The sequence below is a fragment of the Erigeron canadensis genome, chromosome 3 (assembly GCF_010389155.1).
Source record: "Erigeron canadensis isolate Cc75 chromosome 3, C_canadensis_v1, whole genome shotgun sequence".
Lineage (NCBI taxonomy): Eukaryota > Viridiplantae > Streptophyta > Magnoliopsida > Asterales > Asteraceae > Erigeron > Erigeron canadensis.
The window spans coordinates 40,842,353-40,858,303 of record NC_057763.1 but is presented as its reverse complement, the minus strand read 5'-3'; the positions used below and the strand labels follow the sequence as shown (position 1 = coordinate 40,858,303).

General features: G+C 31.0%; 1 protein-coding gene across 1 annotated transcript; it reads right to left on the bottom strand.

Moving 5' to 3' along the window:
- Positions 1 to 8,891: 8,891 nt before the first annotated feature.
- LOC122592933 (phosphatidate cytidylyltransferase 4, chloroplastic-like) lies at positions 8,892 to 13,306 on the bottom strand. Its single transcript, XM_043765267.1, has 8 exons — positions 12,978 to 13,306; positions 12,808 to 12,944; positions 12,354 to 12,640; positions 11,173 to 11,363; positions 10,662 to 10,786; positions 10,458 to 10,591; positions 9,883 to 9,998; positions 8,892 to 9,180 (listed from the first exon to the last, which is right to left on the bottom strand). Exons 1-8 carry the CDS (start codon positions 13,108 to 13,110, stop codon positions 9,089 to 9,091), a joined length of 1,215 nt encoding a protein of 404 aa, XP_043621202.1. The 5' UTR covers positions 13,111 to 13,306; the 3' UTR covers positions 8,892 to 9,088.
- Positions 13,307 to 15,951: the final 2,645 nt, after the last annotated feature.

The window sequence follows — 15,951 nt, the reverse complement described above, 5'->3', positions numbered from 1 at the left end:
AACTTTTTGGGATTAGTATATGCACACAATAACTTTTTGGGATTCGTTTATGCACACAATTAAAAAAACAATTATTTTTTTCAAACCGCGCTGAAAAATGCAAATACTCGCCGAAACTTAAAAATAAAATCCATTAAACCGTCGTTCTTTCTCTTTCGAATTAGACCACGAAATTGGCCAAAATACTCAAAAATCAGCTACGAACAACCCTCGGTAAAAGTTAACCAATTGAGACTCGCCGATAATTCATCAACTCTCCGAAAAATTAAATCACCATAACTTGTTGTTTCTTCGAGTTTCGGACAACATTTTGAGCAGTTTGGTGTTGGTTTCAAGTCGAAACTCGAATAACAACAAAGTATTGATTTTAATTTTTCCGCGAGTTGGTGAATTTTCCGGCGAGTCTCAATCGGTTTAATTTTGTTGAGGGTTTGTTCGCGGTTGATTTTTGAGCATTTTGGTGCGAATTTCGTGGTCTAATTCGAATAAATGAAGGGTTAATCAGATTTTTAAAGTTTTCCGGCGAGTATTTCGGTTTCCGGCGAGTTTGAAAAAAATAATATGTTTTTTTAATTGTATGCATAAACTAATCCCAAAAAGTTATGTGTGCATGTCACGTAAGCAGTCAACAGGTCAACGTAAAGTTACCGGTCCCACATACGTTTTATGTTCACAATAACCAAAACTTCAAGTTTCATGAACACAAAAAAGCTGACCTAGAGTTCATGCACACAATAACTTTTGAGCATTATTTGACTGCATTTCTGGGCACTTATCCTTTATGTTTTGATACTTCAACTTTTAGCTACCATACTTCAGCCTCCGGCCATGTGAGAGTGCCGATTTTGAGATAGAATTGTGGAAGCATGTATCTTATCTATGTACTCTATTTGTTACGCTATAGTAGTTGTAAATTCTACTTGAGAAGTTGTAATGATCAGAAGTTGTACATTATGCCTAAAAACTTGTAAATCGAGTTAGTTTTAGTATGGAAAATGATAAATCCTTCTAAACAAATAGCCTAATAATCCTCCTAATACATTAAGAAGGTGACATGTGATATCCACTAATTCTCTTTCCTAATCTTGCCCCCTGATTTTTTCACATGTTATCATTCAATAGTTAGAGAATTTTTAAGTTAATTTGTTAAGAGGATTAATCATTTCCCTTTTTAGTATATAGAAATACCATTCGTAATTCATATGCAAGTATAACTATTCGTCTATTTGGTTTGCATTTAGTTAACATTTAGATCTAATTTGTTTTGATTATTCACTAACAACGTACGCTCAACTACACCGAATGTGGCTACTTAATTAGGTCACTGTTGTTTGTTAATGACTATTTAAGGCCTTGTGATCAAATTAACTTGCTTAGTTCAAGGTAAGCATTATATAGCAACTTAACATAATTCTCATTGCGTGTGTATATATATATATATATATATATATAATATATTAATATTAATATATATATGGTTCTGAAATTGGTTTTGTATTTTCGTATTTAGCCGAATCAATAAGCTTATGTGCGTACGTTAACTCCAATTGAATAGACACGTACTTGAAAAAGCATAGCATGTCCCTTAGAAGTCTAATAATAATATACTCCATAGCTTAAAAATCAACTATATATATATATATATATATGATGTTTCTCTCACAAACTTTATAAATCAGGGCGACTTTTTGACATTATATTAACATCATATAACATTTTCCCTTTAAGTTACAACCATAATGTTTTGATCTATAAGATGCAGGGTGCCTACAAAAAAAAAAGTCCGTGATCCCTCTAAGACCATTCTTAAGGGAAAGTGAAGAGTATAAGTGAATGGAGATAATAGATAGGTGAAATGTTAAGGTATATAGGTGATAGGAGAAGGTGAATGAAAAATATGAAAGGTTTAGCCTAGGTGAAAGGATTGATGTGGGTCCACTTTAATTTATCTATATTATTTGTGTTATTTTGTTAATTTTGATTGGCTACATTGTGAGGTATAAAATAAAATGGAGACCAAATGATAGGTGAATGGTTAAAGGAAAAAATGGAAAAGAAAGAAATGAGAATGTGATGCTGAGATGGCATGAAAAAGCGTAGATGAAAAGATGAACGGTTACGAATGGTCTAAAAAGATTGACTCAAATAGGACTCTTTGTGCTTTGTGTAATGGAAGGTTAGGGACTACTGTATGTATATAGGGGTAGCGGATTTTGGCCCATTGTATCAGTCAAAATTTACCTGTTTGGCAGCTCTCTCTTCTGTCTAATGTTTTTGACTGTCTATAGATATATGTCATGTACAAATTAATATACCTGACCCAATCTGTCTAGTTTAACCGCCGGTTCATTTTAATCAATCAATTAACAATGTTAAAGAATCATTTTAAATAATGTCCATGCCTCAGCCAACTAAATTAAATTAAATTAATTTAAACTAGTACGTACGTTTTTTCAAAAAAAAAAAAAAAAAACTACTCCTTAGTACGTACGTGTCATTTGTTTAATTAATTTCTCAATGTAAATCAAATTGTTTTTGGGCAAAGTTTGATTTCCTTAAAAGTAAGTCTGGCATGCCAAATCGGACATGAGCGCAAAGAAAAAGAAAGCGAAAGCAATAAAGGATTATTAGAAAAAGAACCTTTTTTTTTTCTTTTGATAATTGGAAAGAGGCCTTCCTTCACCCCTCCCTAAAAAAAGCATAGAAAGAAAGGATATGTATTTTCAGATTAGATTTTACTGTTATATGTGTAACTTTGGATCAGTTTATTAATATTATTATTTGCAAAGTATTACTAGCTAGCATGTAGATTTTCTTTTTTGTGATTTTATAGATAAAAAATGTTTGTGGAATTGTGGATCAATCGATCATCGCTAAACTCAACCCAACCTAGCTAGCTAGCCTGCTTGCTGATTAAATCCGAGTATAACATTAATTATGCTTTAATTAAACTTTGAGCAAAACCAATAAGACCAACAGTCTGATTAGTTATTTTGTCATCGATCTGTATCTACATAACTTATAAGTTCCTGTGTATAAAGTAGCGTATATATGCTGTAATATATTGTATAATTTGTTTTGTAAAGATATTGTTTATATAAATCAAGATTTACTCTGGAAAAAAAAAAGTAGTAACAACCTTTTTCCTCATAAAAAGAGAGCATCAAGGCATCTTGTTCCATGCATGCATTATACAGAAAGCCCCATATAAAAAAGCATAACACTTTTTACATGCCCTGGAGAAAATCAGAAAATCACCCTAGCTTCTATAAAAAGTATTAATTATAATCAACTTTTTGAGGGTGGAGGTTCACAACTTTTGTCATGAAGAAGCCCCCAAAGAGTGTGGGGATTATATATGTGGCGCCATTTATAATTAAGATTTTAAAAATGAACATCAAGATTTGCTTGTACCCTTTTTGCCTTGCAGAAAGATACACATTATGTAGCCAATGTCTCTCTCTCTACATATATCTTTGTTACTATTAATTATTAATATATGGTTTCTCGTGTTTTAGTTTGGCCCAGTCTTTTGAACGGATAACTTCCATATATCCTTATAAAATAATTATTATGAAACAAACTAATACAAACACACCACGTTAACATATTTATATAATTTTCTAAAAAGATCATAATAAATTCAAAATAAGAAAATTTGTAATGACAATGTTCATATATATATATATATATATATATATATAAGTGGTTAAACTCTAGGATCTGATTTGAATTCCATATTAAAGAAAAAGTAGACATCTGCGGCCTAAAACTACACGAGTGGATAGATTTACGGCTTGTCGGACTAGGAGCTCCACTAAGCTTGACCGTGGGAAATTGACTATTGACTTATGAAAGATTAAAGCAAAGAAAAAAGAACATATTCGTGCCGATTTTGGGCTCTGCGGTACTCGAGGAACAGGCTTAGTTAGAGATTCAAAGAGTTGGGTTAGCGATCCTCCTTCCTTGGTTTTCAAAGAAAGGAAACTTCAAAGACTGACAGAAGAGGGGTGAAAGGCCCACCAAGATCGGATATAGCTGGTTGGAATCCTGAATATGCCAATAATTGTACTAATCCACATATGTCTATGAATTTACTCCGATATAAAAAGGGTTATATCAAGGTCAATAATTTCTTTCTGGTCCACCAATAATTTTATATATATATATATAACTAGATATTTTACCCCGCGCACGGCTAGTTAAAAAGGTTAATTTATGCATTAATAAATAGCTATTCTATAGGCTTATTATGTTGAAATTGATTATGTTATAGTTAATGGTTAATTCATGGATTACTCTGGTCATCTTTTGTCTTTTCTGACATGTCGATATCACAGTCACTAAACCTACTATATTGATTACACACCAACATTTAACCTAAGATATTTTGATATCATCAACAAATCAAACGTAAATCGATAATATAGCATGATATGTATATATTCATCAAACGAAATAATATATACAAAGTAAAAAAACTAAGCATGACAAAAATTTAGTCATATAAAATACACATAAATACAATACGAATAAGTAAAAAACTAATAAGATAAATAAGAGAAAATCATTATAGTTTTTGCTTTCAGTTATGCTGAAAAGATGGAGAAAAACATTATGTAGTGACGGGAAAAATAATCCTAAACACAATTAGGAAATAAAGTATTTCATCTCCAACAATCAAGAAATTCATTCGTAAAACTCAAAATAACTACTATTATCATTATAAAATAGACATTTTTTGTGGCTACAATATCCAATTTTGGTTAAGGTTTCGGCCAAGAGAACGAAGGAGAAACAACAAAATTGTTTGGTCGTGTATAACCTAATAATATTAGAAAATGTAATAAAATATCATGGATTATGAGTCATGAATTATGAAGTGTTTATAATTAAAATAAAAAGGTTAAAAATGTCATGCAAGGTTAGTCGTGATTTTTTATATATGTTTGATTTATATAAATATAAATTGTATATATATATATGCTTTTTCTATATGCCATATTTAAAATATATGTATAATTATATTATATTATTTAATGAATTCTATTAGTGTGAAAAAAATATGGAGATGCCATGTAGGATAAATCTTATGTGACATGTTTAGAGATAATTTTAATTTGAGGTGGATGACTTTAAAAAGTCAGGATAACTATTATTTTATTATGTGTGTATATATATATATATATATATATTGATTCATCAAATTGAAAAATCATGTTTTTTGTTGGATGCATCATTTTGATGAATATGCATCCAAGATGGATGCACAAAACAAAAAACATGATTATTTTGATTTTGACGGATGAATTTGTTGTTAAACACTTAAATAAAGATAATTAGTTATGCACTATGTTAGTTTTATGGACTTTTAATGCATCAAAATGATGTTTTTAAGATGTTCTCACCGTTCTTATTTTAAGAGTGTTCTCACCGGAGTGTTACCCTATATAGGGGGATAATCAAATAAGAACAGTTTTAATATAAGAACAGTGTGAACACCTTAAAAACATCATTTTGATGCATTAAAAGTCTACAAAACTGACATAGTGCATAACTAATTATCATTATTTAAGTGTTTAACAACACATTGATTCATCAAAATTGAAAAAATCACGTTTTTTGTTGGATGCATCATTTTGATGAATATGCATCCAAGATGGATGCACAAAACAAAAAACATGATTATTTTGACGGATGAATTTGTTGTTAAATACTTAAATAAAGATAATTAGTTATGCACTATGTTAGTTTTATGGACTTTTAATGCATCAAAATGATGTTTTTAAGGTGTTCTCACCGTTCTTATTTTAAGAGTGTTCTCACCGGAGTGTTACCCTATATATATATAATATATATATATAATAGGGTGACAATCGAATGAGAACCAGATTAAAATGAGAACAAATGAGAACACTAAAAAACTACATTTTGATGCATTAAAAGTCCATAAAACTGACATAGTTCATAACTAATTATCATTATTTAAGTGTTTAACAACACATTGATCCGTCAAAATCGAAAAAATCACGTTTTTTGTTTAATGCATCATTTTGATGAATATACAAAACAAAAAACGTGATTTTTTCGATTTTGACGGATCAATGTGTTGTTAAACACTTAAATAATAATAATAATTAGTTAAGCACTATGTTAGTTTTATGAACTTTTAATGCATCAAAATGATGCTTTTAAGTGTTTTCACCGTTCTTATTTTAAAAGTGTTCTTACCGGAGTGTTATATACATATATAAATATATATATATATATATGGGTGAGTTATTTTAGGACTAACTTTTATTTTATGACCAATTAGGACATACGTTTTTTGTAACTTACACACCACCATCATCATCTATTACGATATACGAAATTTTTTTGTAAAACATTAAGACTTTCTGGCGACGGGCCCACCGGAAAATCATGTGTAAGTTAACTTACACATGATTTTTTGGTGACGCGGTGGCCGGAAAATCATGGTGGTGGTCGGAGATGATCATGGTGGTGGTCGAAGATGATCATGGTGGTGTGTAAGTTACAAAAAAACACCCTAAAATTGGTCCTAAAATAAGTGGTTATAAAATAACTTGAACCTATAACATTCCGGTGAGAACAGTCTTAAAATAAGAACAGTGTAAACACTTAAAAACATCATTTTGATGCATTAAAAGTCCATAAAACTAACATAGTGCATAACTAATTATCATTATTTAAGTGTCTAACAACACATTGATCCGTCAAAATCGAGAAAATTACGTTTTTTGTTTTGTGCATCTTGGATGCATATTCATCAAAATGATGCATCCAACAAAATACGTGATTTTTTCAATTTTAACGGATCAATGTGTTGTTAAACACTTAAATAATGATAATTAGTTAACCACTATGTTAGTTTTATGGACTATTATGTATCAAAATGATATTTTTTAAGTGTTCTCACGATTATTATTTTAAAACCGTTCTTATTTGATTGCTCCTCATATATATCTAAATACATATTTAAAATCCAATATGGCTATATGTGGCCGGACACCCGATCCATTAGTTTTATTTTCCTCACAATAGACTGTTCTTGCAAGTTGTAACCAATATATATAAAAATAAATGAATCGCGTGTGATAATATCATTGAAGGAATATCATGTAGGAATGTAAATACTTAACCTTTGCTTTTATGTTGCGGGTCTCCACCATTAAGCTACCAATATGTATGCACATATAGTAGTAGCGGTGATTTCCTCTCAAACTTTTCAATGGTCAACAGAATTGATCAAGTATGCAAGACTTTTTGATGTGGTTAATTAGTCGATGGAACGTAACATATATACTGTAACAAACATGGAAATTTTGCCCCATCGTCAAGATTTTATCATACTCCACAATCACTTTAAGTCTTTAACCAATTAAGTTCAAACAACGGTATTCAAGTTCAAGATATGACAATACCTAAAAAAATTGATTTGTTATTGAGTGGGAGAATAATTTGATATATATGATTTAGATGAAAGCGGCTTTAAAACAACGCATTCCTTCCTATCACATATTTTAGATTATGTTTTCCAAAAGTGCCCTAAAAATTTAAGGGCGCGTTTGGTTGTAGAAAATGTTTTTTAGTTTTTCATTTTTAATTTTTTAGAAAATAAAAGGGGTTTTTGTTTTCTAGAAAACAAATAAAAATTTTGAAAATACATTCTAATTAGAAAACTAGAAAACATGTTAGAGTTGTGAGGGGAGGGAATGGAATGAATTGGAAAATGAAAATGGAAAATAAAAAAACAAGAAAAAGATGTTTTCAAGTTTTCTATGGAAAAATAAAAAACCTTGTTTTTTGTTTTCTTAGAAAACATTCTTAAAAATCTATGATTAGAACGCGTTTTCTGTTTTTCATGTTTTCTTAAAAAACAAAAATGGAAAACAAGGAATATTTTCTATAACCAAACGCTCCTAAGCATTTCAAGCCTTTGTAGGCCCCTCAATATCAAGAAAAGACACCTCCAGTGGTCTCCCCCCACTCACTTCAATCTGATATCTAAATTCACAAAAACAAACATACATGGAAATTCCAGATTGCTTAGTTTGTTCATAATTAGAATCATCAATATTTGTGAATAAAATCATGTTTATACTAAATTACATTAAATCATGTTTAATTTTTGTTCAATGGGTTTGACGAAAGAGTGCATATGTAACTCTGTACATTATTCCCACAATCACATCTTTATAACTTTATAACATTCCTTGAGATAGTGACATTCGGATCACAAAATATTTAGGCGGGCCAAAAAACTGTTGCAACTGTACGGTAGACTTGTATTTTTATTTTTTTAGTGACATCGTCTTATTTGATGACTTTATCTAATTTTTATTTTATTTTTTGGTAAAACGGTTAATCGCCCTAGTAATATTATAGATCAAGTTTGCAATTCTACGAAGATATTGATTTACATTAACAAAGTACACCAAATAACCAACCTGTTAAAAGGAGGGCGTGTCTTTTAACAAAGAGACTAAACAACCATTTTAACTAGTAAACTTGTTATTGATACCTTCTTGAATTTTGCACATTTGTATCTTTAACATTAATTCATGATATAAGCATGGTAATTTTCACATGATACTTATGTAAATGTCATCTTTTCACACTTTTTCATTTGACAGGAGTGTTTCCATATGTTTATCCCGCTTTAGAACTGACATATAAAAAAGGAAAGTCCAGCAATTATTGATACTTGTCCTTTGGGCTATGCTCTACCCAAAAATGGCATGACCCAACATACACATGGGCCAATGGGGAACCAATTGATTTCCATTTCTGGTGCGGTCTTCACACTAAAGATACCTCTATAAAGCTAAATTATTGATCACATTATTAGGCAATAGTCGAACAAAATATACTATAAAACTGTGCCATCTTGTAAATGAAACTACGATACATTCTTTCCTCATACATGTTCCTCTAAACATTAAACTTAAATTGTATATGTATTTCTTACTTACCTTTTGCAAGCTGAAATCCTCGTCTCTACCAATTCTAGCAGATACGTCATGTGTTGGCCTACTCATATGGTTACTCACGAAATTAATTGAATTCAAACTCCATAAAGGGGCAGTAGGTTGCGCACAAATGCATAAGCTAGCGCACCTGTAAAAACGTAACTATCCACCCTGTCTAGTATACCGCCTGCATAAGATATTGCCATATCATGCAAAAATCTAATAACATAATACGCAAAATTGTGCATGAGTACTTTTCTCTGAACGACATGATCATGAATACTATGTTATATATATTCTGTACGTGATTATGTTTGAATATACTAGATACCACTAAACCGGTAGTAAGCTTTAAAATGAAATTGCATAGATGTGGCAATTTTGACACATTTATGAACATTTCAACTTGAGTTACTATTCTTCTCTCAAACTTGAACGGATACATATGGATAGGGTCAAAGGGGTCAAAATTAACCTAAGGTGTCTTCATATATAGAAAACCTCCTTTTTTTTACAATATAGATATTACAAGATCATTGTAAATTTGAATTTGGTAAACACAACAAAGGTAACTTTCTTCAAAATAGATGAAAACAAAATTAGTGTAGCAGGATCTAAAATGTATTGTATGGCACTGCATTGTGTATATGGGAAAAGAAATTATGAAAAAAGCAAATGAAGTAATCTCACAAGAATGGGAGACAAGCCATGTGTTTGCACATGGCAAATCATTCAATTTCATACTTAATATGTTCTGTCATTTTAAATTTTGGTCAACGTAGATTCATTGACTGGCTAAACATGTCCTTACATCCTTTCGTTTTTTTTCATAATAAAGTAAAAATTATTCATATATACAATAAGATACGTAAAATAAAAGATTAATTACCATGACCGGGGATGAGTGATCCTGAATCTTTCACACCAGCATCTCTTTTGATCATTGACTCAAGAAGGTCGCCAAAAAGAGAGCCAAAGAAGTTCAGGATACCAAAACCTATAGCACTGGTACATAAGAGCAAATGTTAGCAAGCATTGAAGGGTGGAAATATAGCCAAAATATGTAAGTAGATATGGCAACTTTGACCCTATATATTTAAAAATGGATGCACTAAGTTTATGAAATACTATATCAAATGGGCAAAACACAGATTAAATTTCTTGGAGGATACAGGTCCAAGTCACCCAAAATGTATTCTACCAAGTATTTATGATTAATCCTCCTAACTATGTGATCATGACACTTGGTGGAATTAAAGGTTGAGATTAGGAGAGAGAATGAGTGAATTACACTTGTATTGATTTAAGGCTTTTAGGAGTATTATTAGGCTATTTATTAGGAGGATTTATCATTTCCCGAAAAGGAAAAACTTTTGTAATCATATATGTAAAACCAACTATCTAAAAAAATAATTGCTTTGACCCATTAACCAACCCACGCAACACATTCAGTTCTGTAATTACCTGAGTATAGAAGTTGGCCAAGAAAAGATCTTTGACAACAATACAGAGGTGGCTATGCATCCTGCTAAGCCTGCAATCGCTCCTTCCCATGTTTTCTTGGGACTAATACGGGTAAGTGGTGTCCGACCAAATGCCTGACGTGAAATTATAACATAAATATCTTAAATCAAACAAAGTACGACTATTTAAAGGAAGGTAATGTACCTTGCCACCAGCAAAAGCAAATGTATCTGCTGCTATTATGCTGCTGATTGATATCAATGTGGCTACTAGACCAACCGTCCAATGAGCTTGGCCACCTAAAAGTATAGGCCATGTAGCTCCCACTCCTCTTGAAGATACAATATTGGATTAGTAAAATCATACAAAATGCCATCATGTGCAGAAAAACAAATGAAGGAATACTGTCTGGAACAATAACAGGTGAAACGACTGTAACTAATAAATAACATTCAAGGGCTAAGTAGAGTGGAAAATTGCCAAATATTTAGATGTTTTTGATTCCGAAGTTCTTGTATATGGTAACAAATAAATGCTCATTGACCAAGCAATATCTCTATTAGTAGCATATGTCTAACAATGAACCAAAATACTAAATAAACTACTGATTCAAGTTTTGGAAAATTTCTACCAATGTAACTAGCAAGTCGAAAAAACAGATATATTAACCTTTAACCATTGTAATTTAATAAGCATAAGAAACTGCTGAACTTACCAGTATTCAAGGCAGGTGCTAGCAAACGGCATCTAAGTTTAACCCAGAAAGAAGGAAGATAACCACAATAAAACAGGCCAAATATCGTACTGCTGAGTTGGGAAAAACGTGGACTTCCCCTTTGTAGCAGTAATGCCATAGCAACGACAAAGGCTGCTGATGCCACAGAAACATCAATTTGACCCCTGTATCTGAAAACACAATAAACATAATGATCACCAAAAAAGAATGACTTCACATAAGGTATATGCTTGTAATACATTAAAAGGTTGTTAAATGCTTTAGATTTCAACAAAAATTCTATTATTTGAATACTTCTTTTTTTGAGTGGTTTTGGTGTGTGCAAGTGTGTTTGTGGTGGTGGTGGGGGTAGCGGTAGGTTTTCAATATCCTGTTGACAAATGATTCATTGGATTCAGCCCGGTGCACATTACAAGGACAATGCATAACTGCATAAGCAGACCATAGGGGGTTGGGCAGATTTATGTTGTATACACAAATACGAAGGAACCACAATGATCTCATATGGGATGCAGACAATTAGAATGTCATGAATGTTAAGGTGCCCCTCAGTGAACAAACTATCAACCAAAGACTTGACATTATGCATGAGAAGTATTCCTAGATTAAGATTATCGTACCACATTGAGAACCTAACTATCCTAAACAAAGGGATGAGACTTTCTTAGTGCACCAGTGCTTAAACAACATAGCATGGTATGGTTATTTATAACAAGGTAATTTGAGCATGATTCAGTATTTCAGTGAGAATAATAAAACGTTAACTTCACAAGTTCACATCATAACATATAAGATGCTATTATCTGCTACAAAAGACTTGTTCATTAAGTATGAATGACCAGCTTGGTTCTACAGGATGTCGGGTTTGGTAATCCACAGCAAAGAAAGCGTGTTTGTTAAGGTTATGTAGCAATTAGCAAAGCATTATTGATAGGAAGAGGGCAAGGCATGTCCTTTGGCAAGTCAATAGAAACACATTGAGTTCTACGTCTTGGATGTTGAACTTATATGTGATACAAGCATGTATGTATGGATTAAGCAAATGTCATATCACAATCAGGGCAACCATCATAATAGCTAAAGCACTGAATTTTTTTTTTTTGTTGATACGAGAAATCTACGATCCAAGAAGATATAAGCAACTATACGTGGAATCTTACAGAGTGAATAAAGGCATGAGAGCACAAATAACAGAACACGCTCGAGAGACATAACGTGGAGGAGGAGTCATCCCGGAAGCAATGCCGCGACTCCTAACAAGTTCAAAGTATTCCCTTGAACCGGCAAAAACGACAGCAGCTAAAGCCGTAGAGAATACCCATCCTCCCGTTAGAACGACTCCACCCGCGGAAACCCCGATTCCAAGTCCAAACACAACCCGCTTAGTCAACTGACTCGATTTCTGCAGATTCATTTCCGTTTTCAAAAAGCTACCGTCTTTGTTAACCTACAGACATTCATACTTTATATATCACCGATTCCAAATATCAAGATTCATCATCACAGCAACTTAAAAACTAGTCGTATTTGTTCCTTAATTTTTCGATACCCATAAAATATGATAAAAGCAATAACAACAAAATAAAAGAATGATTAAAAAAAAAAAACAATGACCTGAAAAGGAAGGTCATCTGGAAAGTGGTTTTGAGCATCAGCCCTGGAGACAATGGTCTGAGTGAAAGCTGCTTTGAGCGGTGGTGGTGAGTAACGGAATCGAGCAGCTGCTTCATTATTATTATTATTATTATTATTATTATTATTATTATTATTATTATTATTATTATGACAAGATTTTGAAAGAAGAAAATATTGGAATTGTTTAGATTTAGGAAATGGGGTTAGGGATTTTGAAGAAAGATTTGGACGGCGTATAAACGTATTGTTGAATTTGAGTGGGGGATAACAAGAAGCAGCCATTTATATTCTATTTTTTTACTCGAACAAATATCACTCATTCATTCATATGAATGGCGGAATAAATCTATATAAGATTATTATTATATTCTTTGTTATTTTATTAAAAGATGTATTTATCAACAATTTCGATTGTATCGATAAAAGGATGGAATGGGGGGGCGATGAGTTACATGCGGTTGCTGGCTTTTGCTCAATCATTCTTTCGGCCTGCCTCATATTTTTCTTTCATTTTCATTATTCATTAAGTGGAAATGTTACCTTTCTTATGTATTTAAAATTGAGATAATTTCATATTTACCTAAAAAACACACCCTAATATCATATTTACCCAACTTTTACTAATAATTTTATATTTACCCAATTTTAATTCACATTCTATCAAATCTACCCAAATCATAAATTATTTTATGTTTAAAACTATATATAATTTTATACTATCCATTAATAACATAATCACTGATATACCCTTATATGAGCGGAAAAAGAAAACACTCCCGCCAAATCGTCAATTAGCAGAACCGCTTATACTTTCATGACAGTGGAAAAGATTATTAATACTGTTCATCTCAATGATCCCTCAATAGACATACGACCATTAAAATTTGCATCTAAACCATTTATAATAGTTTTTTGCCTGAACTTTGCATCTCACGAATCACGTAATGTTACTTACTCAATGATATTGCATGACTTTTGACAATATTAAAGTAAATAAAATATGGATTAAAGTAGTTGTTTTTCTAAAACGAAAATCGGTACATTTGTTTGGATATAATGCATTTTAGTTGTGTTTTATGATTGGCTTGTATCATCAAATTTTAGGTTACATATACAAAGGTCTCCTATAGTAAATGAAAATTGAAACTCATATTATTTATTGCTTATTAATATATTTTTTTAATCTTATATAATTCACATCTGGGAACATTCTGCTTAGCATAAGAAGTCAAATTCGGATACATTATTTCAGTTATTTATTTTTAGAGGCATATAGGGAATTTATTGATATAAATTTGGTTATAAATTATTTTGTAAGTGATTTGGGTAGATTTTATAAAATGTGAATTAAAATTGGGTAAATATGAAATTTTTAATAAAAGTTGGGTAAATATGATATTAAAGTGTGTTTTTTTGGGTAAATATAAAATTCTCCCTTTAGAATTCAGAGAGTTTATATAAAATTTGGGGGTTACGTATAATTAGGTAAAGTCTATATAGGAGATGTTATCAACTCCCTTTCTAAAACAAACTCAAAAATATATCATTAACTCCAAATTTTCAACCACATTGGTCTTAAATAAATCGACTAATATTACTCTCATGTCATAAAAGCCTTGTGGGGTTATTATGGAAATTTTTAACGAAAATAAGTTCATAACTCTTTTTAATTATTAAGTGCTAAGTGTATTAAGTGATTGAATGCATTAAGAATGTTTGTATGTATTAAATAAAATATAGGTAATTGACGGTTATTTTTTTGTATTAAGTCAAAAAAAGAAACATGAAATTTGACCGAATGTTTAAGTTCTTAACTATCAAGTTTATTAAGTAAAAAAGAAACATGAAATTTGACTGAATGTTTAAGTTCTTAACTATTAAGTTTATTAAGTAAAAAAGAAACTTGAAATTTCACTGAATGTTTAAGTTCTTAACTATTAAGTTTATTAAGTAAATAAGAAAAAAAGCGTGATAGACTGGTCTTTGTGAATTTCTATGTTAAATCAACTTTTTATCAAAGTTTAATTTTTCAAAACACATAAAATGAATAACGTACTATTATAGAGATGGGTAAAGTTTAACTCTTATCTTACTAGACGACTCGTGCTTTCATTTATTCATTCACAAAAATATGTTTGTTAACATTTGTGTCTGTTAGTTTGTTTGGTTCATTTTTAAAGGAACAAACATGAAGATGAAAATGAAATTCCGTTTGCTAAAATGTCCGTATTTATTCACTTGCTTGGTTCACTTCTTTTACAATCATCCCCACACTCTTTGTAGGCTGTACGGATGGTTTGAATTTGTATGGTAAATAGGTACTTACTAAGTTACTATAGTCATATGGGTGTAATATACCTCTCCTGCTCATTGGCGGATTTAGGAATCCGTTACTGGGTATGCATTTTTTGATAAAAAATTTTTTTGGGTGAAAATAAGAAAAAAAATTCGATAAATTATATTTCTTTTAGTATATATTTTTAGATAACTTTTTATTTTATTTTAATACGTACAGATTTTTTACTCTGACATTTCGATTGGATTGTTTAGTATGTTTTAATGGAACCGAATAACACAAAATGAGAATAGATAGCAACTTGTTTATACTATTGAACTAATTTATATGTGATAACAACCTAAGTTTTTACCAATAAACGATTTACAAAATTGTGTAGCTTTAGTAACACGTTTGTTGATCCAACAAAAGAAAAGAACCTATTATACTATGTCTTATTTAAAATGTGTGTATTATGAAACTGGTATTTATAAACGATATGTTTCTAGTTCATGACACTTACACAAATGCCAAAATCAAAGGTTATGGTGAAAGTGTTCGAAAAGAACAATATTATGACTAGTCGGTTAATTAGATCACAAATACACCAAAAACCGACCAACTTCTCAAATAATCTGTAAAAGAAATCACATGTCTCCTATTATTTTGTGAAAGGTAATGTAAAAAAAATACAAGCATTATATATTATGCAAGTATAAACAAAATTAGTAATTCATTACATCTAATACAACCAATAATGAATTGCTTTTTAGTGGCTTATTATAAATACACGAGAGCAAGTATCCGCGCGTTACGCCGGTGAGATGGTGGGGTGATAGGTCATAAAG

Bases quoted from the DNA above. Each gene is read 5' to 3' on its own strand.
- LOC122592933 (XM_043765267.1), bottom strand. From the start codon at position 13,110: ATGGCTGCTTCTTGTTATCCCCCACTCAAATTCAACAATACGTTTATA. The intron at 9,999-10,457 runs GTAATTACAGAA...CTTATGTACCAG, and splicing joins TGGCCAACTTCTATACTCAG to TGCTATAGGTTTTGGTATCC. The intron at 9,181-9,882 runs GTAATTAATCTT...TATCTTATGCAG, and splicing joins ATCACTCATCCCCGGTCATG to GCGGTATACTAGACAGGGTG.